General features: G+C 62.1%; 3 protein-coding genes across 5 annotated transcripts; 1 reads left to right on the top strand and 2 right to left on the bottom strand.

Moving 5' to 3' along the window:
* Positions 1-3,505: 3,505 nt before the first annotated feature.
* MLST8 (MTOR associated protein MLST8) lies at positions 3,506-9,177 on the top strand. Of its 3 annotated transcripts, none has more exons than XM_060648136.3 (9): positions 3,506-3,567; positions 4,088-4,255; positions 4,414-4,465; positions 4,550-4,712; positions 5,048-5,123; positions 5,209-5,361; positions 6,188-6,312; positions 6,428-6,591; positions 6,694-9,177. In XM_060648136.3, exons 2-9 carry the CDS (start codon positions 4,127-4,129, stop codon positions 6,810-6,812), a joined length of 981 nt encoding a protein of 326 aa, XP_060504119.1. In that variant the 5' UTR covers positions 3,506-3,567; positions 4,088-4,126; the 3' UTR covers positions 6,813-9,177. The 3 variants fall into 3 exon arrangements, with proteins under 3 accessions (XP_060504119.1, XP_060504121.1, XP_060504120.1); XM_060648137.3 differs by having other exon boundaries at positions 3,524-3,567; positions 4,091-4,255; XM_060648138.3 differs by lacking the exons at positions 4,088-4,255; positions 4,414-4,465 and having other exon boundaries at positions 3,513-3,567.
* On the bottom strand, positions 7,269-8,732 carry BRICD5 (BRICHOS domain containing 5). The gene is made up of 6 exons (XM_060648153.2): positions 8,688-8,732; positions 8,413-8,550; positions 8,048-8,203; positions 7,873-7,974; positions 7,462-7,615; positions 7,269-7,363 (listed from the first exon to the last, which is right to left on the bottom strand). Exons 1-6 carry the CDS (start codon positions 8,730-8,732, stop codon positions 7,269-7,271), a joined length of 690 nt encoding a protein of 229 aa, XP_060504136.2.
* Positions 9,178-9,692: 515 nt separating the features above from the next.
* Positions 9,693-12,602, bottom strand: PGP (phosphoglycolate phosphatase). The gene is made up of 2 exons (XM_060648139.3): positions 11,886-12,602; positions 9,693-11,784 (listed from the first exon to the last, which is right to left on the bottom strand). Exons 1-2 carry the CDS (start codon positions 12,526-12,528, stop codon positions 11,459-11,461), a joined length of 969 nt encoding a protein of 322 aa, XP_060504122.1. The 5' UTR covers positions 12,529-12,602; the 3' UTR covers positions 9,693-11,458.
* Between the last annotated feature and the right edge of the window lie 627 nt (positions 12,603-13,229).

Genomic DNA, 13,229 nt, shown 5'->3' with positions numbered 1-13,229 from the left:
AATATTTAACTGTTGTAAGCCAGGCTAATAACTCATTAAATAAAATAGGTTCTATCCTCCTACCTTGACAAATACGCTTTCATCATGGCCCAAAAGGCCAAGTTCCAAATTAGAACTCTCTAATTCCTCTGAGCAATGAACTGGTCCCGCCTGCAGCTGCCCGCCCCGCCCCACCCCCCCTCAGCTGTATCTGTAACCCACAAATAGGCACCCCGTAGTCACTCCCCAGACCTGTAAGCGGGTACCTTGCTGTGTGGTCCACTTTCAGGAACTGAAGACGAGAGCTGTTACAGATTCTGCTCAGTTCGCTCTGCTATGTGAGGCTAATGGCCTGGGAGGGGTCAAGAAGTCCTAGATGCACCACTGACCAGCCCAGCAACCTTGGAGGAGCCCTGACACTCAGCTGCCGCATCCGTAAAATGGGCCAGCGGCGCTGCTGCCGGCAGCCCAGGGCTGAGGGGAAGGTCCACGTGAAAACAGGGACGTGCGTCTGCCTGGGGTCCCCCCAAGCCTGAGGAGGGGGTCGCAGGCAGGCCGGCCGCTCCGACTGGGGGGTATGAGGATGCAGAGGCAGGACTTGGGCAGCCCTCCAGGAAGTCGGGCCTCCGAGGATCCCGGGAGGAGGGGCTGCTGAGCCAGCAGAACTGCTGAAGCTCAGCCTGGAGTCGAGCTGGAGGCCGCCTCACTGCAGCCCGGGCTGGCCCCCTTCCCAGCTGCATGGCAGTCTCCACTGGGGCCTGCGCAAGCCCTGCTCCTGCCCACCGGCTGAGGTGCCCCTCCCAGCCCCCCAGAGCCCTGCTGCCTGGTCCCTTACGTATAAAGTGGGGATGGCAAGGGGACCGTCCCCACGGGCTGCTGGGAGCACACAGCATATGTCAGCTGCCATCGTTCCTCTCATTCTCGTAGATGCCACCTCTGTAACGTGCTGGGCTGGTGCTTGCTACATAAGACAGGGTCAACAGCCATGCCTCCTGTCCCCTCTTTCCGCCCAGCAGAGATGCTGGAGTTGCTCGGGCTGGGTGGGGAGCCCTGCCCGGCCCAGCAGTTACCCCTAGGTGTGGGACATGTGCAGTCCCCAGGCTGTACCCAGAGCCCCCACAGAAAGGGCAAACAGTTCAGGGCCTGGCCCCTGGGCCACAGGTGGGACCCCAGAGATACCCGGTGGAATCTTCCAGCCTTCCCTCAGCTCCAGCCCTCCCTCCTGCCTCCTGCTCTCACGCTCCTTCGTGGGTTCAGACTGTTCCGGATGTCTTTCAGGTGTTGGGGCTCACAGAGCTCCCCTGCCAGCCTTCTGACCCTACGTATTCATCTGCCGCTCCCAGAGCTGCCTGGGCGGAGCTCCTGTACTTACAGAGGAGGATGGAGGGGACACGCAAGGTGTCGGGCTGGGGCTGCCGAGAAGGGGCAAGATCAGGGGAGAGCTGAGCCCAGCAGGATGGGTTTTATCATGTTCCAGCTGTGTGCCCTTAGACGTATGACTCTACCTCTCTGAGCCTCTGTTTCCCCATCTCCAAAACCAGCGTGGTTTCTCCTTGGCACAGCCATTGTGAAGACCAGATACCTTCTGGCGGTTTCTCAAAAAGTTAAACATAGAGTTACCATGTGACCCACCAATTCCACTCCTAGTATACAGGGAAATGGAAACACATACTCAAAAAGACACTTGTACCAGCACATTCACAGCACTATAATTTGTAATGGCCAAAAAGTGTAAACAACTCAAGTGTCCCCCAGCGGATGAGTGGGTAAATCAACGCGGTCCAGCCACACAACGGAATATTATTGGGCCACAGAGAGGAGTGAAGTGCTACATGCGCCCCCACCACCTGGATGAACTTTAAATCATCATGTTCAGTGAAAGAAGCCATATATCGTAGGATTCCATTTATACGCAATTTCCGGAACAGGCGAATCCATAGAGACAGAAAGTGGGCTGGCGGTTGCCAGGGGCTGGGGGTTGAGTGGGGAGGGGTAAGGGGGAGAGAGGGCACGGAGGTACAGGGTTTTCCTCTGGGGTGATGAAAATGTTCTGGAACTAAACAGAGGTAGTGATTGCACAGCACCGTAAATGTATTAAGAGCCATTAAATTGTTCCCTCTAAAAATGGTCAATTTCAGGAGCACCTGGCTGGCTCAGTGGGAAGAGAATGTGACTCTTGATCTCAGGGTTTGTGAGTTCAAGCTCCATGTTGGGTGTAGAGATCGCTAAAAAATAAATAAAACTTAAAAAAATGTTTTTGAGTTTATGTATTTATTTTGAGAGAGAGAGAGAGCGTGCGCGCGAGCAGGGTAGGAACGGGGGGGGGGGGGGCGGTAAAGAGAATCCCAAGCAGGCTCTGCACTGTCAGCACAGAACCTGATTTGGGCTTGAACTCACAAACTGTGAAATCATAACCTGAGCCAAAATCTAGAGTTGGACGCTTAACCCACTGAGCCACCCAGTCTCCCCAATAAATAAAACTTAAAAAAAAAAAAAAGGTTAATTTCATAGTCTGTGAAAACAATTAAAACAAAAACACGCCCAGGGGCGGCTGGGTGGCTCAGTGGGTTCAGCGCTGACTCTTGATTTTGGCTCAGGTCGTGATCTCACGGTCTGGTTCGTGGGATCGAGCCCTGTGTCAGGCACTGTGCTGATGGTGCAGAGCCTGCTTGGGATTCTCTCTCTCTCCCTCAGAACGATGTCAAGTTCTTCTGCTGTTGTCCACCCTGGCAGGATGGAGCACGTGGCATCTGGAGCGGACAGAGGGAGAAAGCAAGCCCAGGGGAAGGAGGAAGGTGGGGAAGGTACTGGAGGGAAGGTTCCTGGGACCCAGGGCCCAGCGGCATGGTGGGGGGATGTGGAGCCAGAGGAAGGAGGGGAGGTGTGTTGCTGTGTTTTTAAGTGTGGTGGGAAGAAACCGGGGGATTTTTGTTTTTCCATTTAAGAGGATGAGGCCACAGTGCATGGAGTGTGGGCGTGCTAAATAGAACAGGAAGCATGAGGGACCCCAGTTTTGGAGGGGTCATTGGGCAGAGGGGGCAGACAAGAGGGTCAGGCCAGGGCTGAAGAGGACTGAAAGAGCCCAGACTAGGATTGCCATTTCTAGCAAATAAAACTACAAACATCCAGTTAAACATTTGCATTCCCCACGGCCATCAGTAGTTTTTTAGTATGAGTATATCCCGTGGAATATTTGGGATATACTTATACCAAAAAAATAATTATCGTTGCTTCCCTGAAATTCAAATGTTAACTGGGCGTCCTGTAATTTACTTGGGCATCCTAGACAGGCGTGGGGAGCAGGGGATGGAGGGAAGGGGGTGGGGCGGAGCCCCCCTCGGGACCAAGCCTGGAAAATGGGTAGCTGTCCGAAGGGTGGGGTGCCCGAGTGGGGGAGAAGGCTGAGGCCAGGCCTCACGGGGGCCTCCCCCCGCCCCAGAACGTTGGTCTCGCCCCACCCCCCCGCCTAAATCTCGTGGTGTCGCCCAAGGCCCATCGATAACTCTACGCTCGGCCGCGGCCTCTATCGACTTGCTCCGGCTCCGCTCGCCGTCCTGGGCCGCGGCGGAGCGCAGAGCCGCGTGTAAGGTACGGGGGCCGCGGGGCGAGGGCCGCAGAGCGGCTCCTGGGTGGCCAGGAGAGAGCGCCTGGGCGAAGGTGGCCCAGCGGGACGCAGCCAGGGCTGTCGGCGAAGCACCGGGAAACCCGAGGGTCGGGCCACAGAGCGCCCCCTCCCATCAGGCCTAGCCGCGGGCCTGCTACGCATGCGCAGCCGCAGGGCTCGGCTTTCCTCTCCGGCCCGTCCGCTTCCTTGCGCATGCGCGGCCCGCCCCTGCGGCAGAGCGGCGCCCCGGGCGTGACCGCCCCCTGCCGGCGACGGGTGGGGTGGCGTCCTGTCCCGGTCCGTGGGGCGCAGAACGGAGCACGTGCCTTGGAGCTGGGAGCTGTCCGTAGGTTGTCACGCGTTCTCTGAACCTCTAAGCCTGTTTTCTCATATGAGAGTGATAATGCCTGCCTCTCAGCACCCAGTGGACCCAGAGAGTGTTCCCTAAATACTGCACCTCCCTCTCTTGTGCAGATGTTCTGACCTTTGACCCCTACTTTTCAGAAGTCGGGTCCAGTGCAGACCCAAGCCTTCTTCCACACCATGAACACGTCCCCGGGCACGGTGGGCAGTGACCCGGTCATCTTGGCCACTGCGGGCTATGACCACACGGTGCGCTTCTGGCAGGCCCACAGTGGGATCTGTACCCGCACGGTGCAGCATCAGGACTCTGTATCCTCCTCTAGGGGAAGGACGCCTGGTGGGGGTGACAGCTTAGGCAAAGGACGGGTGCCTGGGGTGGGAAGGATGCAGCTGCCGAGCCAGACGTGGAGGCCTCGAGGGTTCTGGCTCCAGGGCTCCGTTTCGTCATGCTCCTTAACAGACCCTAGCAGGTGAACGCACTGGAGATCACGCCTGACCGCAGCATGATCGCTGCCGCAGGTACCTGTACCCTCGACCCCGACCCTCGATCTCTGCTGAGCCCCTCCAGGCACAGCCACTCTTCAGTTTACCCTGTGCCCCTAGGTTACCAGCACATTCGCATGTATGATCTCAGCTCCAACAACCCCAACCCCATCATCAGCTACGACGGGGTCAACAAGAACATCGCGTCTGTGGGCTTCCACGAGGACGGTCGGTGGATGTACACGGGTGGGGAGGACTGCACTGCTCGGATCTGGGACCTCAGGTGTGGGGCCGTGGGTAGGAGGGGCCTGCTGCTGGTTGTGTGGGGCTGGGGGCCAGCCAGGAGACCCGTCTCGGGGCGGGGCCCTCCAAGCGGAGGCTGAGATGGGCTTTCCCGAGCCGGTGATTTATTGAGGGCAGTGACAAAAGCAGGGTAGCGCAGGGGTGAAGCCACACAAAGACGAGCCCGGCCTCAGCCTGACACCGTAGAGCGCTCTGGAGCATGAACTGCGTCAAGTGCCACCTTGAGGCCAGGGGCCGCCCCTGGGGGTGCCGAATGCAGAGAGCACGTAGTGGGGTGCTGATCGCACCCACTACAGCGTGTGCCCCGCCCCAAAGGTCCCGCAACCTACAGTGTCAGCGGATCTTCCAGGTGAACGCACCCATCAACTGCGTGTGCCTGCACCCCAACCAGGTGAGGGGTGTGCACGGGGCCGGGCACCGAGGTTGTGCAGGAGGGCGGGAGACTCCCGCCCTCCCTCACCTCCCCTGCACCCCAGGCGGAGCTCATCGTGGGTGACCAGAGCGGCGCCATCCACATCTGGGACTTGAAGACCGACCACAACGAGCAGCTGATACCCGAGCCTGAGGTCTCCATCACGTCTGCCCACATTGACCCCGATGCCAGCTACATGGCAGCCGTCAACAGCACCGTGAGTCCTGGGTGTGAGCGCGCGGGGGAGGCCAGCTCCACCCGGCCCCTTATCCTCCTTACTCCTCCGCGTGGCTTATTCCCCAGATGTTCCCTCACACTCCCCCACCCCCCGCAGGCCTGCTCCCCCCACCCTGGGCTCCAACCCAGCCACCAAAGCCAGAAACCCGGGTGTCGATCCTGACGCCCCCTCTCGCTCCTACCATGGCTCATCCAGCGGCTGTCACCTCCACCTCCAGAGCCTCTCGATTCTACTTCCCTCTCCTCCCCGTCTCCTCCTGGTCCCGGTTTGGCTTGTGTCCCCGCACGTCGGCTGCGGCCGCTCTGTGTCCTCCCTCCGCCCTCACTGATACCCTCCACCCCTGTGCCACTCTCTCTCAGCTGCCCGAGGGCTCCATTCCCTGCACAGACCCCTAGGTGACCTGGCTCTTCACCCTGGCCTTGGGACGCCGGGGTTTAGCCCCGATGCCCCGTCTGGCCTCATCTTCTCCCTGTAATGTCCTTACATCTCAACAGATCAGCTGTCCCATGGTGTCCCCCAGACCGCCCTCCTTCTGTCCCCACTGTCCGAGGGGCCCGACTCCCTTCTCATTCTTCACACTCCCATTGGCCAGCAGCACTCACGAAGGCCAGGCGCGGCCTCTCGCTCTCAGCTTGCCGGGCAGTCCGTGCGGGCAGGACCAGAGGTGCCGGCCACACGTCCCGGGCCCCCAGATCTCTGCGTGTTGGGTGGCAGCCCCTGGGTCTGGGGCCAGCTGCCAGGGCAGCCTTCCCTGTGCGTCAGATGGAAGGCTCCAGGCTTCCCATGACTCCCCGCCTGCTTGCAGGGGAACTGCTACGTCTGGAATCTGACTGGGGGCATCGGCGACGAGGTGACGCAGCTCATCCCCAAGACCAAGATCCCTGCGCACACCCGCTACGCCCTGCAGTGCCGCTTCAGCCCTGACTCCACGTGTGTGCGCGCTCAGGGGGCCTGATGGGTCGGGGCCTGCCTCGTGGATGGCGGAGGGGTGCAGGGTGGGAGTGACTGCTGCTGACACCCCCACCGCACTCACGCCCCTCCCTAGGCTCCTTGCCACCTGCTCGGCTGACCAGACGTGCAAGATCTGGAGGACGTCCAACTTCTCCCTGATGACAGAGCTCAGCATCAGGAGCAGCAACCCGGGAGAGTCATCCCGAGGCTGGATGTGGGGCTGCGCCTTCTCGGGGGACTCTCAGTACATCGTCACCGGTGAGCCCGGTGTACCCGGCCTGTCCGTCCCCATCCCCGCCAGCCCCCTGCACTCCTGCCCTGGGGCTGCGTGCTGAGCCGCTGCTTACACCCTCCCCGCAGCCTCCTCTGACAACCTGGCCCGGCTCTGGTGCGTGGAGACAGGAGAGATCAAGAGAGAGTACGGGGGCCATCAGAAAGCTGTGGTCTGCTTGGCCTTCAACGACAGCGTGCTGGGCTAACCTGGGCCCCCTCGGAGCCGCAGGCAGCTGCCCAGGCAGCGCCTGCTGAATACGTCTGTTCAGATGCCCGGCTCAGAGGGAACCTCCACCAGCCCAGGCCAGCTGGCCCTGCCTGGCTACCCTGGTCCCCTCGGCCGGCTTCCAGGGGCCAGGCCGGTATGGCCTGGGATCCTCTCAGCTTCCAGTTGCTTATGTGGATGTGACAGGCGGCCGACCTGAGGCAGCCTACCCTCGTTTCAGAAATTCCAGAGCCACATGACTTAGGGGATCCGAGGCTGGTGTCCCGTCCCAAGCCAGTGTCCCCTCCACCGCCTGCCCGTTCTGTGTTCTGAAGCCACAAAGAACACCGGTATGGCCAGGTGCAGGGTTTATTAGCCCCGCCGGCAGCCACCTTCCTTGTGACTGATGGCGGGGACGGCCAGCTGGCTGGCCTGTGGGCCGGGCCGGGCTCTGAACTCAGTCTGGGAGGTAATAAAAGCAGACCGACACGCAGATGTTGCTGGGGAAGCAGATGTCGATGCACAGGTAGACCAGCCGCTGCCTCCGGGGTCCTGGGGGAAGGGGCCTGCTTGAGCCCCAGGGGGCTCCTCACCCTTCTCTCCAGACTGTCGTGCAGGAGCCCGGGCCTCTCAGCACAGCCCCAACTTACCCTCTGCTCGACGGGCCCAGTAAATGGGCGTTTTCGTGCAAAGGTGCCGCACTGACTCCCCCACCTGGGCGGGGTCCACCTCACGGTCCCCAAGCACTGCCAGCAGCTCCTGGACGTAGCGGGTGTCCTGGCTGGGGCCGTGAGACCCTCGGGCCTGCGGAGAAGACTCTGGTGGGCCATGGCACTGGGGCATCTGGACCTGCCCTGCTTGGGGCAGGGCCTGTCCCCTGGACACGCTGGCCCGGTGCCGGCACCACCCTCAGCTCTTGTCAGCAGCCTCAGCCAAGGGAAGACAGGGCTTCTGTTCCCTGAAACCAGAGCTCCGGCCCGTTGCAGGGCCGGGCTGTACACAGGACCCTTTGTCCCCTGGCCCCGGGAGCCTGGCCGCATGGGCCGCATGGGGCTGCTTACCTGTGAGCTGTTCACCAGCAGCTCTAGGGTCTCGCGATCTCGGGGTTCCATCGGGCGGAGGAAGCAGGCCCGGTGTTCTGAGGGGCGGTAACAGACGCAGCCCTGGGGAGGCAGGCGGGTGAGGCAGGGCCACCTGTACATCCGTGGGTGCTGACCACACCCCCAGCCCACTCACGCTCTGCCCATCGAACAGCACCGCCCAGCTGTGGTTGCTCTGAGCTGGGGTCACCCGGATGGTCGCCACGTTCCGGGCCGCATCCACCTGGGTGGTTTGGTTGGACCGGGGTGCCCTGGGGCCCGGGAGGGTCAGACGGAGCATCTGTAGCAGAGGCTGACATCAGGAAGCCAGAGCTCAGCTGGGTAGGCCGGGGCGGCCCCCAACACACCCCCAGTTCTCCCTGTGAGGTTTCTCACCCCTCCGCCTGCCTGGGCCTCCTGCCTCTGCTCAGGGCCCTGGCTCCACTGGAAGGCTGGGATGTGCTGTCCTCCCCCCACCTCCCAGTGTCTGTGTCCCTGGCTGGGTCCTGAGGAGGAGCTCACCTTGGGAGGGCTGTGAGCGAAGCCAAGAAGCCCTCCAGCCACGGCCCCCGCAGCGGCCAGTGCCAGCAGCAGCAGGAGCAGGCCGGGGGTCTTCCAGGGCTTGGCCTTTCCCCGGGGGCACATCGCAGTCCGTGGGGCCTAGAGCAGAGACCGGGGAGCAGGCTGGTTCGGGAAGGCGAGGGTGGGAGGTGGGCACTTGCGCTCCTGTCCCCTGCCCAGGTCAAGCCCTGGGTCTGTGTCCCCGGAGAGGGTACCAGGTGTTTGGAGGCACTCACCTGGCCGGGCCCGGGGCTCTCCTCGCAGCAGCCCGTCTGCTCCATGCCGCGGCCCTGGTGACAATGCGCCGATTGTCTGCTGCCCCTTGCAGTCAGCTGGGGAAACCTCAGTACAGTGATGAGCCAACAACCATCCCGACCCCCTCCTCTCCTGCCCCCCTTGCTTCCCGCCAGCCCAGCTACCTGATATCAGGGTCAGAGCCAGGACAGCCCCCATCCTTGGGGTGGGGGTGGGGTGCTTGTCACTGTGCCTGGCTCTCGGACACCTGGCCTGTGCTGACTGGAGACTGGAAGTGCATGGCTGTCTGGGAAACCAGGTCCCACTGATTGGCACCGAGGGCGGCCCAGGCAGAACGACTTTACAGAGTCTGCTTGGGGACGGGCTTAAGTTTTCTAAAGAGGCTGTTCCAGTCTCTTTACTGTTACTTCTGGATTCCTGGGGCTTGGCTCGTGGCAGACCATCAATAAATGCGTTTCATGAATGACCAGTGAGGGAGTCCGCGCTGCCTGTGTCCTTCGATCCCACGTCCCCCCAGCCGCTTCCCAACTCCTCAGACGTAGCACGCAGGTGTGAGAGCAGGATGGGTCCAGGCAGCCTACCGGAGCCCCCGCGCACCCGGGGCTGCCGGCCCGGCCCTGCCCAGGGTGGTTTCCTCTGAGGCCCTGCTCCCAGCCTGCGTCTCCAGCTTCTTCAGGACGCGGGTTGTGACAGGGCTCCGCCGGGCACCGGCAGCTCACGGGATGTGTGCTCCCAACAAGCTTCACACCCTGTGGTCCTCGACTGTGGCTTTCCTCTGTGCCTTCTTCCTAATTCCCCGGAACCCACTCACCCACCCCTCTGTAACAGGCCTGGGATGCGGTGACGTCGTGGCGGTCGGCACCCCGGCTCTGGAACCGCGATCCCAGAACACGTCCTCCTTGGAGCCCCCCACACCCACACTGGGCGAGGCTGCTGCAGCCTCTGCACGAGGGCTGCTGTCAAAACACGGGCAAAGAACGCCAGAGTCAGCGCAGGTTTGAGAGTTTAATACAGATTTGGGTTCACACAGTGCAACAGGGAGAGAGATGCGGCGCACTTGGGCTCCCGGGCCGCTGCCCAGCGGAAGTGTTGCTGGCTGCCGCACCTGCCGCGTGCTCCTGGTGTGGGTGACAACGCCCTGACAGGCCTGCTCAATATCCAGACCCACCTTGAGCCGACCTCGCAGAGCCAACGTCAGCACCACCAACCTCACAGGTGCTGGCCGCCCTCGTGCTGCCCCGCCGCAGAGTTCGAACCCCAGACACCCCACCCCGGCCCCGGGAAGAGCTGCAGGCTTGGGACACCCCTTATTGCTATGAGAACTTAAGAGATTCAGTGAAGGAGCGGCTCTGGGGCTAGGAGAGAAACTGGGGGCAAATGCCAGTGGAATACAGGGAGAGGCACCGGGAAGGAGTCGGCCAAAAGGAACAGCTTCCCAGGCTCTGCCCTACAAGTACGGCTGGACAGTCTGCTTATCAGGTCAGCAACTTAGGGAAGAGGCAGAAAAGGCCAGGGCCCACTGCCAAGAACCCTTGGCTAGCAGGTGGACCCGGCCAGTCCTTCCGCTGGCCTCCCACAAGGGGCTCCAGACCGACATAAGTGGCCTCGTGGACCACTGGCATCTCACCCCCACCCCGACAGGGTGCGGGAGGACAGGAAGACATCGGATGCCTTGTAAAAGGATTTCCTGTTCTTGGGGACACCTCTTTCCTCCCCACCTCCCCTCCCCCACAGGGCGCCCAGGGCGACAGGCATTCCTTGGCCAGCACATGCCTTTAGCCGTGCTGCTGGCTGCGGGGCACGGAGACTTCTCCAGGGGATTTTTCCCTACAAGACAGAGCACAGCTATTAATTAACACACTTAAGATTCAATTCCACCGTTTGACAAAAGTTGTTCAAAACCGTAAAAAAATAATTTTTGGTACCAACACTACTCTGAGCTCTCTGCACAGCTGCCCAGAGTTCAGCAAAGGCATCCACACCCTCTTGGCTGCTCAGCCAACGCTTTGCTCAGTTCAAGTCAGCTGGATTTAAATGCACACTCGAAAAAACTGAGGCTTAGCAGGACGCAGTTGCCAGAACTCCGTGACCACATATGAGGTGTGGCAGCCCTGGGTATCCGAAGCGGAACAGACACTTGATTGTGACATCAGAGTGGTTTTTAAGGAAGCGTGGGGCAGTGGTGGTGAGGTCAGCACCCTGCGGCCCAGGGACAGGGACATACCCTGTCCTCCACTCCCACCCTGCAGGTGAGGAGCTGGGATCCTGGAGCAGGATCATCCGCAGACGACCACACAGACAGGCCCTGGGGCTCTTTGTACAAGTTCCTCACAACAGTCAAAATAACCGGACCGTCCTCCCCTTTACCCTGTATAGGAGGCCCAATCCCTGAATAAAATTTTCAATAAAACATGGAACATCCTAGACCTGCTTCAGTCCCATGAGCAGGTTGGGTAACCACCCTGAGGTGACCCGAATCCTGGACAGATGAAGCCTGCCCTTGTCAATGGCACCGGATGCCCAGGACCCCCACAACGCCCTCCAGGTTTAAAAGTGCATCTTCAAATATAAGCATCTGTAAACAACATCGCCCCCCAAACGTTTACTTACAAGGTTAACAACTAGTGCCTTGACTTAACTCCAAGTGTACTCTCTGAAGCCACCTAGCTGAGCGGATGCTTAAGCCCCACCTATTAATTTGGGTAAGTGGTTTTCAATTTGTTTTATTCTGGAGATTAAAGACACTAAGTCTTTAACCTTGAAGGGCGGGCAAAAGGTCAGCTATGCTGTCAACATAGAAGTCAGGAACCATTTTCTTCTTAGACATGCAGTCACTTTCCTGATTACTCTTCACGTCCCCTAGAGTGGAAACGCCGGTGAGGGTCAGGATGGTCTTCAGACCACAGGTGACGCCCAGGAGGATGTCTGTGTCCAGGCGATCTCCCACCATGACGGTGCGCTCTGGGTCGATGCCGTACTCCTGGGACACGCAGTCGAAGATGAAGCGGCTGGGCTTCCCTATGATGTCGGCCTGGCGCTGGGCGGCCATCTCCACGGCTCGGACCAGACAGCCGGTACCTGCGGGGCGGAGAGGGAGGGGAGGAGAGCACCCGGGGTCAGAGGACAGGGGCGGCCGGCGGCCCGCCCTGAGCCTCCCGCCGCCCCCGCCCCGCACGGACCCGCGATGAAGCGGCCGTTCTCGAGCGGGAGCCGGTTGTCCATGTTGGTGCCTACGAGCAGGCAGCCGGGCTGCTGCAGGTAGCGCACCGCCTTGGTGAGCTTCATGTAGCTGAAGTGCGGGTCGAAGCCCACCACGACCGCGCGCACATCCGGATCGAGCGGCGCGTCCAGCCAGGCGCCGGGGCTGTCGCCCAGCAGCGGCTCGGGCCCCACGCCCACGCAGGAGACGCCCACGGCCTTCAGCTCGGCGGCCAGGGCCTCGCTGCCCAGCACGTAGGCCTTAGGGGCCGGTGCGCCCGCCAGGCGCTGGCGCAGGTAGAGCGCGGTGCAGTAGGCCGTGCCGAAGACCTCGAGGCCGGCGCCGGGCCCCGCCGGGCCGCCGAAGCCCAGGCGCCGCAGCTTCTCGGCGTAGGCCTCGCGGGTCTTGCTGCTGTTGTTGGTGATGAAGCCGAGGCGCTTGCCGCTGGCCCGCAGCGCCGACAGGGCCTCGGGCGCGCCGGGCACGGCCGTCTCGCCGCGCCACAGCACGCCGTCGCAGTCGAACAGCAGCGTGTCCACGTCGGCCAGCAGCGCCTGGGCCCGCTCGGCGCTCAGCCGCACGCAGCGGGCGTCGTCACCGCCGGCCTCCGCCACCGCCGCCATGGCCGCCCGCCGCCGCCACCGGCCGCCCGCCGCCGCCGCCACCGGCCGCTCCTTGCAGCCGCCCGCCGCAGCTCCCGCCCCGCCCCCGGCGCGCTCATTGGCCCCGCTCCTCGCGCGCGCCGCCCATTGGACGCCACCTGCGCCAATCCGCCCCCGCCTCCCGCGGGCTGCGGGAACTCAGCGCCAACCGTCGCGGCCCGGCACTGGGAGGCGGGCGGCCATTGGCTATTGAGTCCGAGGCTCCCCGGTGACTGGCTGGAAGGGAGCCAACCGGCATTCGGAGAGGAGCGTTCACTGCGGAAACGCTGCGGAGGAGCCCAGAGCCGGCGCTGGACGTAAGGCCGCAGCTCATTGGCGGCCGCAGGGCAGCTCGCCCATTGGCGCCGCGTGGTCAGCCTAGGTGACGGAGGCCCTTAATCGAGTGACCCCGGGCCGGGCCGGCTGCCGATTGGCTGGCTTCTCCGCGGCAGGAGCGCGGCGGGGCGTTGTGGCGGGCGGAGAGGTCCGCCTTGGGGTCGGCGTCACGCCTGCACCTTTCCTGGGCGGCGCCGGGCCGTGCCCTCCGCCCTGGGCACGCTGCGGACGGACACGGTGATAGCGCGTGAGCCGATTATGGCTGAGGGCCGAGTGCAGCCCGGGGCTCCGTCCCGGCAGGCCTCGCGTTCCCATATCCGGTCCTTTGCAAAAACGCTCTCCCTAAG

This window comes from Panthera onca, chromosome E3, assembly GCF_046562875.1.
Source record: "Panthera onca isolate mPanOnc1 chromosome E3, mPanOnc1 haplotype 2, whole genome shotgun sequence".
In the NCBI taxonomy this organism is placed as follows: domain Eukaryota; kingdom Metazoa; phylum Chordata; class Mammalia; order Carnivora; family Felidae; genus Panthera; species Panthera onca.
The sequence above is the reverse complement of the archived record's forward strand: the minus strand, read 5'-3'. Positions and strand labels throughout refer to the sequence as shown.